The sequence below is a fragment of the Mus musculus genome, chromosome 10 (genome assembly GCF_000001635.26).
Source record: "Mus musculus strain C57BL/6J chromosome 10, GRCm38.p6 C57BL/6J".
Taxonomy (NCBI): Eukaryota; Metazoa; Chordata; class Mammalia; order Rodentia; family Muridae; genus Mus; species Mus musculus.
This window is the reverse complement of record NC_000076.6, coordinates 41,558,478-41,577,012: the sequence shown is the minus strand read 5'-3', so window position 1 is coordinate 41,577,012 and position 18,535 is coordinate 41,558,478. Positions and strand designations below refer to the sequence as shown.

General features: G+C 46.3%; 1 protein-coding gene and 1 long non-coding RNA gene across 11 annotated transcripts in view; one reads left to right on the top strand and one right to left on the bottom strand.

Moving 5' to 3' along the window:
* The window catches only part of Ccdc162 (coiled-coil domain containing 162), a 177,677-nt gene that overhangs the window by 139,508 nt on the left and 19,634 nt on the right, over positions 1 to 18,535 (top strand). For 9 of the 10 annotated variants that reach the window (XR_871443.3, XR_003948818.1, XM_011243230.3 and 6 more), the window contains 2 exons: positions 7,061 to 7,170; positions 15,753 to 15,902. Coding sequence is in view for 8 of the 10 variants with exons in the window: in XM_011243230.3 (XP_011241532.1) it covers positions 7,061 to 7,170; positions 15,753 to 15,902 (260 nt within the window). In the remaining 2 variants the exon portion in view is untranslated. Of the gene's footprint in view, positions 1 to 7,060; positions 7,171 to 15,589; positions 17,041 to 18,535 lie in introns of those variants that run through there. The other variant, XM_006512905.4, reaches the window with a different exon arrangement.
* On the bottom strand, positions 537 to 8,997 carry 5730435O14Rik (RIKEN cDNA 5730435O14 gene). The gene is made up of 4 exons (NR_045341.1): positions 8,914 to 8,997; positions 1,300 to 1,469; positions 739 to 979; positions 537 to 658 (listed from the first exon to the last, which is right to left on the bottom strand). It is a non-coding gene; the product is annotated as an RIKEN cDNA 5730435O14 gene (long non-coding RNA).

Here is an 18,535-nt window from a genome sequence, read left to right as displayed (position 1 = left end):
GTGAGCTGCACACGCCATCAGAGAATAGAACGTGACAGGGCTTCAGTTCTGGAACACAAGATGCAAGATACAAAGCTTCCTTGTTTGGGCTGTGTCTGACATCCAGGTTGCTCCCTTCTGAGTCCTAGCACAAAAGGCACAAGCCCTGAGCAGGTGCAACCACCAAGGGAAGCTGGGCTTCCCGAGAGCCCGAGAGCCCAAGAGCCCGTGTAAAGGGCCAGTGTGGGAGGGAAGGAGAGGAGCAGAGTGGAGTTATTCTGCCCTGTGGTCAAGCTGACATTGGTAAATCATGCTGGCTAGAGTGTATTGACTGGTTCTAGTTAGATCCCTGTTTGGATTCTATCCTTACAAGAATTTAAAACAATGTGCTTCTGGGAATATGACTCAGGATGTTTGCCTAGCATGTGCCAGACCTGGATTCAGTCCTCCACATACCAGACACACACTTACACACACACACACACACACACACACACACACACACACACACACTAAAATAAATCCAGTACCGCATGGTGCAGTAATTACCACTCTTACCACTCTTCCGTTTTATTTTGGTTTTGGCCTTTGGTCTGCGAGGGCATGTGTCAGTATGAAGGTCTGGGTTAGCTGAGTTCCCTAATGCAAGCAAGCAGGTCCCCACTTTGTGTCAGGGTAGCTGTGAAGGAAGGTGTTACTTCGGTTTAGTCTGTGGAATTGGTACCACTGTAATTCTCAGGCATTACAATTTCTACCCACCCCACAGTTCACTGCAGCCCTAATGGGCACAGAGGCAGCGGCTTCTCCAGAGAACAGCTGTTGGTGTCAGCTTTGACATCGTGGCTCGCCTGGCACTGGTGGCTTCTCAGAGGCGGTTAGGATCGGAGAGAGAAGTGGAGTGACCCAGTAGAGTCAGCAGAGGTTCCAGGCTTTTCCCTCAGGCTTTTTGCTTTCACTGTTGGCCTCACCAGGATTCCCCTGTGTTCCTGCCAAAGGAGAACTGGAGGGGTCGGGGGAGCAGAAATGGCTTAGTCAGTGGAATGCTTGCCACATAAGCACATAGGACCCGAGTTCAGAGTCCCATGTAAAAAGCCAGGCATGACTGTAATTCAGCACTAGCAGTGTAGACAGGATGAGCCCTGGAACTCAGTGTGGGCAGCCTGCTCAGGGTCTGTGGCTCACAATATAAGGTAGAGAGTGAATGTCAACCTCTGCACACACACACACACACACACACACACACACACACACACACACACACACCCCAAACCCTGGAAAACTTTTTCTCTGTCTCCTTTCCACTCTGTCTTTGGAACTTACTCTTTTATTTATGGTCTCCAGCTTGTCAGGAAGCCTGTGAAGACAGCAGCCACACCTGGTCCGGGTACTGGCTCTTGATAGCTGTGGTTGCTCCTCCTCCTCCCCTGGGCTAGCAATGGCTGCAGACATCCTGGTTCAGCCTGGAGCTTTCTGTGCTAGACACAGACTCCCTGAATTCAGAGAGGCCTGTCACCTTTACCTTTGACACTTTGGCATTAAATTGATTTTTAAACTGATTTTCTAATTTTCACTTAACAATTATAAGGCCAACAGTCTCCAAAGTGAAATATATATACATACATACTACTATGCATACATGTGCATGGACGGATGGATGCATGGATGTATGGATGCATTTATACATGCACGGCTCATACTTTGGGGAAGGAAGCCAGCAGCCAGCAACCAGCAAAGTATGTGTTGGGTCTCAAACCTGGGACAAATGGCTGAGATGCCCATTAACATATCAGAGTGGATGGTGGCCACTCAGGTTCTCCCAGCATCCCCCAGTCCCTACCCGTTACAGGGACTGGCTGGCAGACCCTACCCACTATGCTGAAGTCTCCAGCCCAGAGGCTGGGCTGCCCTTCCTCCAGCTGTCCTTCCCTATAGAATCCAGCCCTCATGGCAGTGCTTTCTTGACTCCTAACCCATGGTTCTTCTCTGACCTGAGCCTGAGCCAGGAAACCCCAAGCCCTGCCGGATCTCAATTCTGCCAGCTATAGGCTGTAGGCATCTTTCAGAAATAACTTGGGGGCAAGATCACATAGGGTCACTTGGGCCTATGTGAGGACTCTCTTGTCTCAGGGGCAACAAGGCCTTGGGGGCCCACACCTAGTATTACAATACATAGCAACAGAGCAAACCTCAACCATCTATTCTTTGCTACAATAAATACACGTAGAAACTGTTATCCATACACTCTACAGTATACAGCTGTCAAACCATACAGACTATGGAGCCGAGAGTGAGCCACGGAACCAAGTCATATTTACAGAGGAGAGATGATCCAGCAATCCAGCCAGGCTGGAGTGGCCATGTGCAAAGTCCTGTACTCTACATGAGACTACTAGCAAATATTTGTAGACTTGTGTATTTTAAATGAAATAAAATACAGATCGTATCTATCCTTTGAAAACAGGCTCTACTTTGTTTTTTATTTAATTTTTTATAATTATATATAACATATATATTTTATAATATTTTTGTTTAATTATTTAACTATTAGTCTTTTCCTTTCCAAGACCATGAATTGAACCTCAGACTTTGTGCATGTCAGGCAAGTGCTCTCCCACTGAACTACATCCCCAAACCCCAACAGCACTGCCTAAGTTTTTCCTTTTGTTGAGACAGACTCTTACTATGTAGTCCAAGCTGTCCTTGAACTTGCCCTTCCTAAGCCTCTGAGCTCTAAAACTGCAATATTGGATAACATGTTGCAGTTTCAGATAACATATTGGATAGCCTAAAGTGTTTTATGTCAAAATAAGTGCCTGAGTTACTTTTTTCTTCTGACAAAATGCCCCACAACTCAAGGAAAAGTAGGTTTCTTTTGACTCACAGGTGGAGGCCGCAGTCCCTCATAGTGTGATGACCTGACAGCAGGGACATAGCACCTAGTCAGGGAGGGAAGACAGACAGACAGAGACAGAGAAAGACAGACAGAGACAGACAGAGACAGAGAAAGACAGACAGAGACAGACAGAGAGACAGAGAAAGACTGACAGAGACAGAGACAGGCACAGAGAAAGACAGAGACAGAGACACAAAGACAGAGATAGGCAGAGACAGAGAGGCAGATGAAGATAGAATAGAGTCAGAAAGAGACACAGAGAGATACACATACAGAGAGACAGAGACAGACACACACACAGAAACAGAGAGAGAGAGAGAGAGGGAGAGGGAGAGAGAGAGAGAGAGAGAGAGATGGGGTCGCAGTCCATGGGATGCTGCCACCCAGTGTTGCTGCCCACATTTAGAGTGGGTTTTCTCACCTCGTAGTCTAGAGACTTCCTTATTGTCTCCTAGAGGATTCTGGATTCTGTCAAGCTGACAGTTTGTAGCGACCATCCTGGTAAGTGTGGAATGTTTCCCCCTAATGGAGACCCTGAACCTTTCCTGCATGGTCACTGCTTACCCTGTCCAGAAAATAGTGCAGCTTGGGAAACTAGTATTGGGAGTAGGAGATCGAAACATCACAGGAGGACAGGTCAGCTCGGCTCACTGTGCCTTCTTTCAAGCTTCCCACTCCCTGGGGCCCCTGGCTTTGGGGGAGGGGAACACCTCTGCCTGCCCGGCAGCTGTGAGACTTCAGCTTTCACTTCCCTCTTGGGTTCCGACCCAGGGACCACTGAGATCCAGAGAACCAGTGGGGGAAGTACAGTGCTTCGAGCTAAGAGTTTCAGGGAAAGGGAAGTGATCTGGCCAGCTAGAAACCAAGCTCTCCTTTAGTCAAAGGGCACTCGATAGAGAAAAAGGTTGTAATGTAACCACAGGGCCACTGCCTCCCACCTCCCACCCCATCATCTGTAAAACTGTGGCTCCAGGCTGGAGAGACAGCTGAGTGGGTGAAGTGCTTGCCACACAAACAGGAATTCCCAGAACCACGGAAAGCTGGATGCTGGGGCAGGAATCCTCGCGTGTCCCCACAAAGATGGGGGTGAATCCAAAGGTTAACCTGGGCTAAAACCAAGCAAAGATCCTGGTTCAAACACAAGGCAAGGCAAGGGCCAACGCCTGAGGCTGTCCTCTGACCTCTCCTCTGACCTGCATTCACACCCACACACTCACACACAGTGTGCACATTACATACATACATATATGCACACAAGCACACACACACACAAAGACAGAGATACAGACACACAAGCATGCACACATACTGTGCACTTTACATATACACATATGTGCACAAATACAGAAAGAGAGAGATAGACCGAGAGAGAGAAAAAAAAACATACCCCTCTCGTGATACTTTGCCTGTTGAAGGGGCCATGGCCACACACATGCACTAAGAACAGATGTAGAGGTGGACTCATCTTTGCCAGGAATTTCTTGGTTGACTTCCTCTCTCCCTGACTCCAGCCAGTAAGTCCAGCTGTGTATCTTAATTTGAACTCATGTGCAAGGAGAGAGAGAGAGAGCTGAAAAGTCTTCCAGGAAAAGGTTTCTCCTTAGCTGGAGCCAGAAATAAACCCCAGACTGGTCCCAAGCTAGAAGCATGTGTCAGACTCAGCACCTCCGTGGGCCTCCCTGCCCACAGTACCAGCAAAGGCAGCCAAACTCGCGTCTGAAACATTTTCCATGACAATTATGAGCTCTATCTGTTTCATCAAAGCTTAGGCTTATTAAAACCCTAAGCATCCTGTGAACTTTGATTTATCGTTCTATTATGCAAAGTAGCCATCTATAGAAGAAATGTGGAGTCCCATTTTCAGAATCAAGACTTCTGGTCCAATAGCAGTCTAGAAAACGTAGAGATGCAGCCATTTCTGAACAGTGGTAATGGACACTTGCTCTTGTGTGCTGATCATCCCATCAGAATTGGAGGGTGTGGCAGACACTCTCATCTAAGGGGAAGGAGAAGCCACAACAGGCAGGGAACTCGCTGGTGCACTCGACAGAAGAGAGGCAGTGGGTTTGTCTTCTTCCACACACCCACAGCTCTCCCTGAGATTCCTTAGGCCCAGGATAGATGGCTTATGTTTTATTTTAAATGTGTGTGTGTGTGTATGCATGTGGTATGTGTGCACATGCATGTGGAGGATAGGGAACAGCCTTAAGTGTTGTTCTCCAGAAATCACCCACCTGTTTGTTGAAATGGTCCCTCACTACTTGGAGCTCACCAACCGGGTAAGCTCACTGGCCAGTGAGCCCAGGGGGTCTGCTTGTCTTGGTCTCCCCAGCAATGGGCTTACAGATCTGTTACCACACCCTACCGTCCTTTATAGGTGTGCTCTAAGTATAGAACTCAGGTCCTTTGCTTGCAAGGCAAGCACATGACCTCAGTACCATCTCTCCAGCTTCCTCCCAGCTAAAATTAGAAGCAGAGAAATGTATGTGGTCAGATGTTGGACATCTTTAGAAGCAGCAGTGATAGATCAGATATAATGCAGAATGTGAGAAAAAAAGAGCAGCCATCGTGACCCCGGGGGGTTGGAATAATTGGAAAGATGGAAGATCTACCTTTGACATGGGGCAAACTGTAGATGGAGCCATTTAGGGAGGAGACACTGACTTTATTGTGCATAAATTAAGTTTTATGTGATCTTTAAAATAAAAAGATGTTGTTCATCTAAACTTGAGATGATGATTGCTGTAAATCAACTTTGAGAGGTTGAGACAGTAAAGCGAATGTATAAATGCACAGAGTGAGTTCTTAGGCAGAGGCTGAGTCCTGGGGCACAGGGAGTGTGAGAAGAAGGGAGCCACAAGAGGGAAGTATCCCCAACAGGGGAGGTTATGAATCGGGTAGGCGAGTCAGGCCACTGGTTTTGGAGGAAGTTGTGGTTATTTAAAACAAAACCAGTTTCCCCAAACTTGTGGAAGTGCAAACCAGGAAAGTAGATTTGAGAGATGGCATTGCTTTCTGGGAATTTTACAATGAAAGGGTGCAAAGAAATGAGGTGATTGATGGATGTGAGCGGAGAATCAGGAGGAGGGGCTTTATAAAACAGGGCAGAGGCTGCACTGCTGTGAGCAGTCCAGGAACAGGGAAAGGAGGACGGAGCAGAAAGAAGGGGAAAGTCCTGTTGTCACTGCTCTAAGTCGGCTCCTCTTTGATATTCACGGTTCTATACCTTGCCATTCCCACTTACTAACCTACACCTTGCCATTGGATCAATACCATTTGTCTTAGTTAGGGTTTCTGATGCTGTGAAGAGACAACATGACCAAGGCAACTCTTATAAAGAACAACATTTAATTGGGGCTGGCTTACAGGTTCAGTTCATTATCACCATGGTGGGAAGCATGGCAGGAGCTGAGAGTTCTACATCTTGATCTGAAGGCAAGCAAGAGGAGACTCCTCTGCAGGCAGAGGGTCTCTCCCTTTTTCTCTGGGTGGAACTTAAGCATAGAACCTCAAAGCCCACCCCTACAGTGACACACTTCCTCCACAAGTCCATATCTCCTAATAGTGCCGCTTCCCATAGGCCAAGCATATTCAAACTACCACACCATCAAACTTTTCCATCAACATTGGAAGAGTTTCTTCCTGTGAACAGTTGTGTACTACTCTGTTGGAAGGGTGGCCATAATTGAAAATGATCCCAGATGACGGGCAGCTACATTTCCAGTAGCTTCTGCCACCGTAAATAACATTGCTCTGAGTAAGGTCACGTGTGCCTCATCTCCTATGCATCAGCCATGATGCTCTTTGCTTCGTTCTGAGGCTGTGTTAGACTGAAATGATCACAGATACAGGCTATTGATGAGGATGCAGGGAAGGTCAAGGGAAGGTCAAGGGCAACGTGCCCTTTCCTTCAGGGTGTTCTCCACAGCAACAGTATCATTCACTGGCTTTCAGGAGGGCATCCCCAAAGCCTTTTTTGTTAAGAACTTTGCTAGAGATCTCCCTTCAGTCCTGTTCCAGAGGGTTCTATGTCCTGACTGCCCTCCCACCCCACCCCCACCCCAACTTTCCTTATGGGAGTTTCACGGTGGAAGACTCGTTGTGCATCCCTCGGGAGCTGTGGAGTATCGCCCTTAGTGGCAGTCTGTGTTTTATGATGTCACACTGATCTGTTCTTATTTTTCCTAGATCGTTGGAAACACCAAGTCATGAAAGAAAACTTTTCAGTTATGAGACCCCAGATAGTTGAGAGATTTGTACAGAGACTGATGGAGGATTCCCAAGATGATGGGCCCAAGGTAGGCATTCAAAATGAAGGCTGTGGTTCCCTTTGTCAGAAACCCAGGGAGGAAGGCCGTCACTTAACACACTCCCTGGTCCGCTCTTACTCTCCCTAAGGATGTGACTCCTGAGGCTGAACCCCAAAAGACCGCTGCGCACTACCATTTTAGTATGAAAAAGCCCAATGTCTGTCCATTTTGGAGTAATCGGGAAATGAACATTGGCTAGTCAAAAAATGTGGTCAAATGTTTAAAGACAAACTTGAAACTTTTGAATGGGTTAAATTTTTTTAAAGTAACATTTCCGGTTGTTGATTTGTTAGTATAAAAAAGTTAAAGAGAGAAAAATGAAAAAGGCCTATGATACACTGAACTAGGAACTTTTTGTTTGTTTGTTTTTGGTTTTGCGAGACAGGGTTTCTCTGTGTAGCCCTGGCTGTCCTGGAACTCATGCTGTAGACCAGGCTGGCCTTGAACTCAGAAACCCGCCTGCCTCTGCCTCCCAAGTGCTGGGATTAAAGGCCTGCACCACCACTGCCCAGCGTAGGAAATATTTTTGAAGTGTACAGTTTGAGGGGGAAAAGCTAGTAACAGGCTAACAGCATCAAAGAGTAGCATTTCATTCCCCCCCCCACATTTCCTCCACAGCAGAAGTAGCACCAATAATTTTACATTTGTGTATATCAGAAAAGCTATCTGAGCTCTTTACCACCCTAAAATGTAGTGTTTAACAGTATTTACCCTTGGCAGGAAGCAGTTGCTAAAATTGAAAGAATTCATTTTGAATGACTCTTATGTCTGAGAAGGCGGCATGAGGGAGCACACATTCATGCTTGGACACCAGGCTCAGGGTCATTCATTAATAAGTGCTTGACAGACAAATCATCTCCATGCAACTATTACAATAAAAAAAAAAAAAAGAAGAAAATCTGTCCTGCTAGGCACAGTGGTACACACTTGTAATCCTAGCACTCGGGAGGCTCAGGCAGGTAGACTAAAAGTTCCAGGCCAGGGGGCCAGTAAGATGGATCAGTGAGTAAAGGTGCTTGCAGCCAAGTGTGGGTGACCTGAGTTCCATCTGTGGGTCCCATGGTGAAAGTGGACAACCAACTCATGAACATTGTTCCATCAAACCCACACACAAACACCATGGCATGCTCACATGCATATGCAAACACAGACACACACACACACACAGACACACACAGACACACACAGACACACACAGACACACACACACACACACACACACACGCAATGAAAAGGGAGGAAAATGAGTTCCACCCCAGGGAGCAGTGAGATGGCTGAGTAAGTAAAGGGGCTTGCTGCCAAGATTGGTGACCTGAGTTTGATCCCCAGAACCCACACAGTGGAAGGAGAAAACAGACTCCAGCAGGTTGCCCTCTGACCTCCACGTACAAACTTACACACATTCGTCAGTTAGTTAGAGGAAAGGAGACAAGAACTCCAAACTAGCCTGGACTACACAGAAAGAAAGACTGTATTTCTTTTCTTTTTTTTTTTTTTTAAGTTAGTAAATAAATAAATGAAATTTAAAACTTAAAAAAAAATCTGTTTTGGAAAAATGTGCTCAATTTTGGGTGGATATTGTTTTCTTCAGGTTTACATTTTTCTTAAGTTTTTGGAAATGTTCCCATAATTTTTACATTAAACATTTTAACCCTTAGTTATGAGGTAGAGGATTCTCAAGTGTGGTTGGAGATCCGTTTCCCCCAGATACAGATGTAGTCATATACTTACTCGGTGTTCATTTACACTGAAGCATCACTGTGTGTGCTGATGAGAGGCCCCATCTCCCAGGGGCAGGGGCCTTAAATCAAAACCCACTGTGCCTTGCTTTAAAGATTGGAGATGGCTCAGGAATGAAGAGTGCTTGCTGCTCTCGCAGCAGTCCCCAACACTGGGCGGCTTACAAATATGTTTGCTTTCAGTGGTGTACATGAACCCGTGCCGGCATACACACATAAATAAAAATAGTATGCACAAATAAAAATAGTGTATTAATCCTCAAAAACAAAAAAGAAAGGCCATTCTGCCACACGGTGCCACACAATGAGCCATGATGCAGAGTAAAACGAGTGTAAGGATCCTGAATTTGATATTTCTCAGGTTCCCTGAAGACTCTCAGAGAAAAAAGGTGGGATGGTGGTTTCCATGGGTGGGGACAGAAAGGGCAAATTAGTATTCAGTGGGTACTGGTTTTATTTTGTGAGATGGAAAGAGATTTGTCATGTGGTCATGATGCTGCCACTGTTCTGTATTTGATGACAGTTAAAAGAATAAGTTTTGTGATGTGTGTGTGTAAGTGTGTGTGTGTATATATACACACATATATACATCTGTATGTATGTATGAATTCCTGCTCATATATATATGTGTGTGTGTGTGTGTGTGTGTGTGAGCATTATATATATATATATATATATATATATATATAAAAGCACCATACACACACACACACACACACACACACACACACACACACACACACACACACGAGCTGCACACTGTTGCTCAGCCCATCGCTGAGGATAAGGATCTTTGATTTTTGGCAGGGCACGGAATGTTGTTTTCACTTTGAGGTCACCAACTCTACCATCCTCCTGCTTCTATTTCCCAGCTGCTAGGTCATAGGCGTGTGTCACCACACCCAGCTAAGGATAACATCTTGTAGGAAGGAAAGTAGGATTTGCAGGCGGGGCAAATCTCTATCAGGTGTATCTGCAGCTCAGGAAGTGCTTGGAGACCTTGGAGACGCCAGCCTCTGCTCACCTGTTGTCTGCTCACGCATGTTGTCTGCTCACACATGTTGTCCTCGGACACTGTACTGTCCCACCATCTGTCTTCTTGGTCAGTTTGGGCCATTCTTTAGCCTCTTGATGCTCTGAGCTCTAAGCATCCTTGTTTAAGTCATTAGTAGCTGTGAAGTCAGGACAAATCCCAAGTCCCCAAGCTGCCACACTAGACCTCCCAGGCTGTGCAGCTGCCAAAGACATGGGCCTGGAGCACGCAGTTATTCTGCCACACAGCCATGCTCTTCCAGCATGCTCTTCCGGTTCTCGAGCATCCTGCTGCTCTATTTCCTGAGAAAATCAGGTCAACCTGGCAGTCTTTCTTTAAAAACTCATGTCGTTGTCCAGTCTTTTCCCAGTTTCTAGTAAACCAGTCTCCATCCACCACTGGTGCTAATATTTTTTTCCCTTGAGACAGAGATGGAGTCTATTAAAAAGAAAGCTAAAAAAAAAATACATGTATCTATTTATGAGTAGAGGGCACATGAAGGCCTGATAGAGGTGTTGTTGGGGCCACATCTTGAAACACAAGAGGAGCTGGCAACATGAAGACAGGCAGGGGAAGGCACAGCAGAGCGTGAGTAGAGAGTGGGGGTGGGGAGGGAGCATGTAGGAGCAGGGCATAGAGCTAGGAGCTGAGTGTCCCTGTGTGCAACTCTTGGGTGTCAGTCTCAGAGTAAATAGGCGCTCACCAACAAAATTGGTGTTTTAGAAACCTCCAAAATACTTTGTGCCTGATACAAAACAAATGGTGTCGGTGTGGTGGGCCACTCCTATAAAACCATGGCACACATAATAAGCCCTGGCACCCATCAAGCCTCACCCAAGACTGGCTCTCTTGAACAATCATTGCCCAGAGCAATCTTCTGTTCCCCCAGCCAACACTGTTAGTGTAATCCCCCAGCCAACACTGTTAGTGTAGTTAGCTCAGGTGTAAATGCCGCCATGGAACAGTCCAGGCTCAGAGGTAAATGCTGCCACGGAGCAGTCCTGAGAAGGCAGTGGTGCTTACTGGGAAAATCTGGACCAGTGTGGGGGAAGTGGGAGGGTGAAACCTGGTCGAGCTACCTCTTTACACAGGTGGGAGGGACCTCTGCAGTGACCCTGAAAGGGAGCAGTGCAGGTAAGCGTCTGTGGGAGCGCCTGAGGGTCGAGGGTGGAGCATCTGCTCTACAAGTGGCTTCTTATGCTTCGCATGCTCGGGAAGTCCGAGGGCAGTGTGTAAAGGAGACCTGAACCTTTCTTCCTAACCTGCCAGCCACAGCGCCCATCATGGGACCCATTTTAGACACGCCCCACCAGGCCCCTGCTCACGAGAGAATACCTCTTCCTCCACCCCAGTCTCAGAGCCTCAGGAAGCACGGTACTTGAGCTGAGAGCTCCAAGCTCCTGCCCAACTGCTCTTGCCCCTGTGGAGCCTCCTGGGAGAAGGAAGCAGCGAAACTTCTCCAGCTCCTTTGGAGAAGGGCTTAAGGATAGAGCTCAGGCAACCGCCCCCCCCTCCCCCCTCCGTGGTGTCATCCAAATTCTCCAGGGGCTCCTTATTCCTGCTAAGAAAAACCCCTGCTGGTGAGGAAGCCCATGGCAGATGGCCACATCTTCAGGGGCTCTGGTGGCAGGAAGTTAATGTGAAAGGTGATTGCTATAGCGTTAATGGAGGCCTTGTTGACTTGTGCTCACTCCAGGAAAGATTGCCTGGCCAGTAAGGGATGAGTCACCCCCCGGGAGGGCTTCCAGCGAGGCCTGAGGTGAGGTCACTGGCCACACCCTCACTAATCACCCTGGCTATGGCTTCTCATGGCTTGAGGCTTTCAACAGTCAAACTAGAAAATTCTTCCCTTTGCTATTACTAAGCCCTTTCCAAAGGGAGCTTGTGCATCCTGGTGTTGCGCCAATAGCTTCCTGGTGATGATCCGTCCAAAGGGTCAGAAGAGTCAGACGGAGGCAGGGTCAGTGTGACCTGCTTTACCCCACCCCGCGAAGGGGCCCTTATCTAAGAGCGACACTGGAGGATGAATCCCAGGACTCTGGTCTTCTACCTGCTGGTAGCTGGTTCCCTCTCACAAGCAGAAGTTGTCCTCAGATTCCATGGACCAATCTTCGTTACATCCTGCCAGGCTGGTACAAGCGATGCCTTTCTGAAAACGTAACTTTTAGTATATATCCTTTATGTAACGTTTACCTTAATTACGTGTACAAACTGTGATTCTATTATATTAGAAAATAGAACTATGGGCTGGTGAAATGGCTCCGTGGTTAAGAGCACTGGCTTCTTTTCCATAGGACCCAGGTTCAATTCCCAGCAACTATTTGGAGGGTCACAACCATCTGTAACTCTAGTTCCAAGGGATCTAACACTCTCTTTTGGCCTCTGCAGGCACCAGGCACACAAGTAGTGCACATGCATGCATGCATGCAAGCAAGACACTCATTCTCATGAAAATAAGAATAAAATCTATAAAAGAAAATAGAAGTATGATACTTTAAAACACACACTCGTAATTTTACCACTCACTAGTAATCTCTCCTATTATTTTAGTAACATTTCTTTTTAAACTTTATTAACCATTTTCCACTCATGTGCTTTATAAAGTAACATATCTTGTGTGACATTTTACATTATTTATTTTTTATGTGTCATTTTTACATTATTAATTAATTAATTAATTGTTTAGTGTGTGTGCGCGAGTGCGTGCATATGCATGCACATGTGCACCAAAGCACACATGTAGAGGTCAGCAGACACCTTGTGGGAGCTGGTTCTCTCCTTCTACAGTGTGAATTGTGGGTAAGTTCAAGTGTCAAGTTCAAGTCACCAGGCTTGTTGGCCAGCACCTTTTCCCACTGTGCAGTCTTATGGCCCCCTTCCTTTATGACCTACTTTTAAAAGGTGATCATATAAATCTCTTTACATGAGGCTAAAGACGTGGCTCAGTGAGTCAGAACCCTGGCTTCTCTTTTAAAAGACCTGGGCTTGATTCCCAGCATCCTCATGGTAGTTCACAATCTCCTACCTGCAATTCCAGTTCCAGATGTCAACACCTTCTGACCTCTTGTGTAGGCACCAGTCACACAAGTGCTATATGTGTGTGTGTGTGTGTGTGTGTGTGTGTGTGTGTGTGTGTGTGTATGTGTATGTATATGTGTGTGTGTGTATATATATATATGTATATATGCCAGACATAATACATAAAATAAAATAAAAAACACTGTGTGTGTGTGTGTGTGTAGGAATGTAGAGATAGAGATAAAGGTGCTATAGATACATGTAGAGATAGATATGTATAATATGTTTATATTATACATAGTTGTTAGTATTGCTTCCTATAGACGAACCAGGGAGATTTAACTCATTTCCCTGATTAAGCCACTTGAGGCTGATTTCGTTTTTCTCCTACTAGACAGCACATTAAGATGTTTACATAAACTGTGTATGACTTCATTGTGTTTTCATATCTCCACTGTGACACAATTCTCAGAGTAACTTGAAGGGGTGGTGGTTTTCTTTTAATTCATGGTTTCAGGGGTTCACGTCAGCTGGCTTGGTTGCTCTTGGGACTGTGGCACAACAGAAATGTGGAGGAAGCACATAGCAGGGGAAAGCAGATCCCCTCCAGTCAACCAGGAAGCAAAGAAACAGAATAAGGAGCCTGAGGCAAGACTGATTCCTCCAAGGGCCCAGCCCCTGAGACCTATTCCTCCATCTAAGGTTCACATCTTAGCTTCCATAACTTCGGAATAATGCCATCAAGCCCGACTTCATCAATGAGTCAATAATACTCTGATGAAGTCTCAACCCTCAAGAATACAGTTATACCCCACCAGAGTCCATAGCCAGGGACCAAGCCTTTAGCATGTGATCTTTCAGGACCATTTTAGATCCAAACCATAATATTCCCTAAAGATAAATTCACAGGATTGTTTCCGGGTCAGAAGGCCTAGAACTGTAAAGAATGTTCTCCCTGCAGGAATACCGAGTCTGCTTCTGTAGACCTTCCTCTGTGCTAGGTCCCCTCCCTGTCACCATCTTTCCTAGTTCCTACACAATTCGAAAAATCCACTGTGGGGTTTCTCTGAAGGTCAATTTAGTAACAAAGTCATACTGACAGAACAGTGCCTTGATCAGAGCCAGGGGATCAGAGCCAGGGGACCATGGCAGATCCCAAGAATAGCCTGGTTTCTGCAGCAAGCAGCCTGTAAGTAGGGAGCTATCTGGGTTTATCCTGAAATTGTCACAGAGAAGGCCCATGTAAGATTGCAGGTCGCAGCTCGGACATGATTCTCCCACGACCTCAGATACCCATCCAGGCACTGATGTCTACACAGGGGACACACCTGTACTTGCTTCCACAGACACAGTGCTGGCTGGTTTTTTTGCTAATTTGACAGAAACTAGGGTTACAGGAGAAGAGAGGCCCCCATTGAGGAATTGCCTTCATTACTTTGGCCTGCTGGCAGTGCCATCCTTCGGCCTGTGATCCTGACCTACATAAAAATGGTAACCAAGCATGGGCCATCAGGAGAGTGGGGCCAGAGCTCCCTCGCTCTACCAAGCTTTGCTCCTCTGTGTTCTGCATTGAATCCCTGCTCAGCACCCCGCCCTGACTTCCTTCAGTGCTGGATTGTCACCTAGATGTGTAAACTGTGGGATTCCTTGCCTCCAAGAGTTACCTTTGCTTGGCGTTTTATCACAGCAGTGGGATAAAGTTAGGGCAGACTTATGGGTCCTGCCTTTCCCAGACTGGCTCTCAGTTCTCTCTAGAGCCTAAGTCTAAGCTGCTGTGGGGGGGTGGGGGGGCTCTTTCCTCTGTCCTTTCATGGAGTGTGCCAAGTCTTCTGCAGGAAGTGTTGAGGGAAGAGAGCCATATGCTTTAGAACAGAGCAAGATGCCCGATGCTTCAGAAAGTGCCCCATTCGGCCCTCCTATAGCCTGGGACATAGGAACATGTCCACTCAGAACCCTAGGCGTCCGTCTAGGCCAGCAGTTCTAGTAGAACACGGTACTGCTCCTAATGTGGCGATCCTTTAATACAGCCCCTCCTGTATTGCTGACCCCCCAACCATAAAATTGTTTTTATTGCTACTCCATAACTGTAATCTTGCTACTGTTATGAGTCATAATATAAATATCTGTGCATTCCAATGGCCTTAGGTGGCCCCTGTTGAAAGAGTTGCAGTTCACAGCTTGAGAACCGATGATCTATTTGTGTCTCGTCCCTCTGTGTTCCCCAGAGTGAGCATAGACCTCAGCCGTGATATGAATACCCCTGGTGTGGTGGAGACCAAGAGGTAGCCATGTAGGGAGAGGGCCAGGTGGAATTAGGATGGACAAGGTAAAGAGTACTGTTCAGGCATGTGAGGGTCCTGAAGTAAGAAGTGGGGATCACACTGTGGATTCTGACTGGGTGGGGGGGGGGGGCTGCTCTTGCTTTGTCTCCATACTTCACATAGAACTCCATACAGTAGTTTCTGGACATAAGTTCAAACCCAGCCATCTCGTTTATCTTCTTTGAAAGCAGAACTAAATCTAACATTCTAATAGTTTGTTGCTCTGACTTATAACTGTTAATGATTGAGACACATGACTATCCTCCATTTCTTCTCTTGTCCCTGGCTCTGCAAAGGTCCAGAGCAGAACTAAGAGAGGCATCGCCAGTCAAGGGTTCAGTGTTGAGGGGAAATGAAAATGTGTCAATGAGCCAAAGCAACGTGTTCCCCAAGCCCTTGCTTGAGTGGCTGGCCAGAGGCCCCGTGGAGCTGCTGGGAGACACATCATTCTCCTTTCAGATCACTTTCCGGAGGGAGCACCTTGAAGCCTGCATCCTCTCCCTGGGCTGTGACGTGATGGCTCGAGAACGCAGCAACTTTGAGACCTACTCCATGTGTTATGAGCATATCCTGCAGCATACCAGGCAGAAGCTTAGCCAGAAGGAGCAGGTAGGTGCCCAGAGAAGTGCAAAGGAGAGAGCTTGTGGGCATGGAGGCCCCAGAGTCACCAGACAAAGAAAATCTGAGTGGGGTGAGGAGAGATGTTCTTATGCCAAACCTGAGGGCCATTGGTGCCCCCCACCATTTCTGTCCATTGGGTTTTTTTCTTGGACACGTGATGAAGGATTCTTCCCTAACAACACCCTTGTATTGGTTCGCCTTCCCTTGCATGGATGAGCTCCGTTTGTTGTGATTCCATAGAGAGAAACACCAAGAAGCTTCCTACCACTTCCGGGGACTCGGGCTGATTGGCAGAGTGATGTCAGATGATACAGACTCAGCTGGAGTCTTGCTAAGTCAGACTCACATGCTGAGACAAGACCTGTGGGGGACATGTGATGTTTGGAGAGAGTATAAAATAGGACTCAACAGACTGTAAAAAGGGCTTGCTTGGAGAGCTAGCTATGCAGCACTTCCTGGTCTTGAGTCTTCGATAATCTTCGATTCACTGAAAGACACAGAAGAGAACTTCTCCTGGTGTGCCTGATAGCCCCCAATACCTCCTGCTGACTCATGCCAATTCAGCTGAGGGCTGACGGTCTCTGCTAGATCATACCACCACTGCTGATTCGTGTTTGCTATCCCCACTCTACTGAACTTGACTGCTGGTATATTTGTGAAGTATTTGCAAGTGAGTTGTCATTGCTGACCTGTAAACTGAATTACTGATTTCCTGGCATTGCAATTAAGATTTGCTCCAAACAGGTCTATTTCCCCTATAACCTTTCTTTTCTACTACCTCTGGAGAGTGGTGGGCTAAAAGAGAGGCTAAAGTGTTTAAAACCCATTATTAAAAGTAGGCATTGAAAAATTAAAGTTACTTGGGACTTATTGAGTCATCCTAGTAGAAATATAGGAGACACTGATGCTGAGGGTGATTTGAACTCTGCAGATCATTCTTATGATGTTTTGGTGAACAATGTACCTGCTTTTTACCGCACTGCTCAGACAGACAGAATAGTCTGTCTCAGCAATATCCAGCATAAACTTTGGTTTGCTCTCATGAAGTGTGTTTTGATCAAGCATAGTAAGCTAAGAAGAAGAAATACAAAATGTATGGTTCAAGTATTTTTTAAAAAGCACCAGGAAGTGCAATGGAACTGAATCCTGTGTTCAAGGAGATAAACAGACTAAGGCAGTGGTGACTACGGGGCAAGATCCCACCCAGCTAGGCTTATTGTTTGTGTGTTTACAGTTGTACAAGGAATAGTTCTATATTATGTTAGGCATTATTACCTTGTTATTGTTTTCATTTTGACTTTTAATTTGGAATGAACTACAATCCAGAAATGGAGAGTACTCCTATGATCCAGATTTTGAGGCTAGAAGATAAAGACTTTTAATTCAGATTCTGACATGGGATGACACTGGCTTTTGATATGGATCTTGAGAAATATTAGCCATGAAAAGCTTAGGCCCAAGCTTGGTGATATACACCTTTAATCCCAGGAGACAAAGCAAGCAGATCTATGAGTTCAAAGACAACCTGGGACAGAGCAAGTTCTAGGTGAAGTCCAGGCATGGTGGTACAAGCCTTTAATCTCAGCACTCAGGAGACAGAACCATGCAGTTCTCGGGATCCAGGCTCAGTCTACAGAGCAAGTTCCAAGCTTAGACAGTAAAGGAGTTAACAGAAAGCTGGTGGAAATGTAGTAACAAGGGGGTCATGTTCCAATTACAGCAAGCAGCAAAACTTGGCAGCTTCGGTCATGTGGCTCTGGCTTTATAGTCAAGAGGAGAAGGGACTACTTGGACAATTGATGCTGGTTAGTTAGAGCTAAGAAATTAGCAGTGATTAAGAAGAGACCAGCATCACTGAGGTGACATCTTCTGGGAAGTATCTTCTGAGAGCACAAAGAAGCTGTGTTCCAAAGACAGACCTGGCTCTGGCAGTGGGACTTGGTGATCTGTAAAAGTCACTCAGGTGGTACTTTTTTTTTTTTTAAAGATATAAAGGGGTCATGGAGGCAGCTGAGGCTTGGCACAGTGAGAGGCTATGGAATGCCTGAGGGAAGTGTAGCCTCAGTTGCTGTCGACAGCCCAGAATTGAAGGGGTCATACAAATTAGTTGAGGCTTGGCACCATGAAGGTAGCCTATGAGAGGCTATTGGAGAAGCCTAATTTCAGGGAAAGACCCCCGCATATTGGAGATGTTGGTACAATGGGATGATCACCAAGAACAGCAGCAGCAATGGAGTGGATCAACCTGAGCTTAGAGTGCTACAGAGGGCAGAGCTGGAGAAGTGACACCAGCCCCTTGGAGGAGCCTAGAAGATCATGTGTGGATCCCAGACTCTGAAACAAGAAGCTATAAAGTTGAAGTTTCCTTGTATACCCTAAGACTTTAAGAGATGTCAGAGCTGTGGAATACCTGCCAAGGAAAGCTGCTAGCAGGGAGTGGAATCAGCCCAAGAGAACAAAGTTTGTTGCTGCTGAATGCCAGATTTGCCAACAGTGGTCAATAAAGATGAAAGGAGTTGGAGATACATCAGACATGGTGATGCGGAGTTTGGAGTTTTCCCAGATGGCTTCTGTCTTGCTTTGTTCAGTATTTCTTCACCTTGATGTTTTGGAATGGTAAG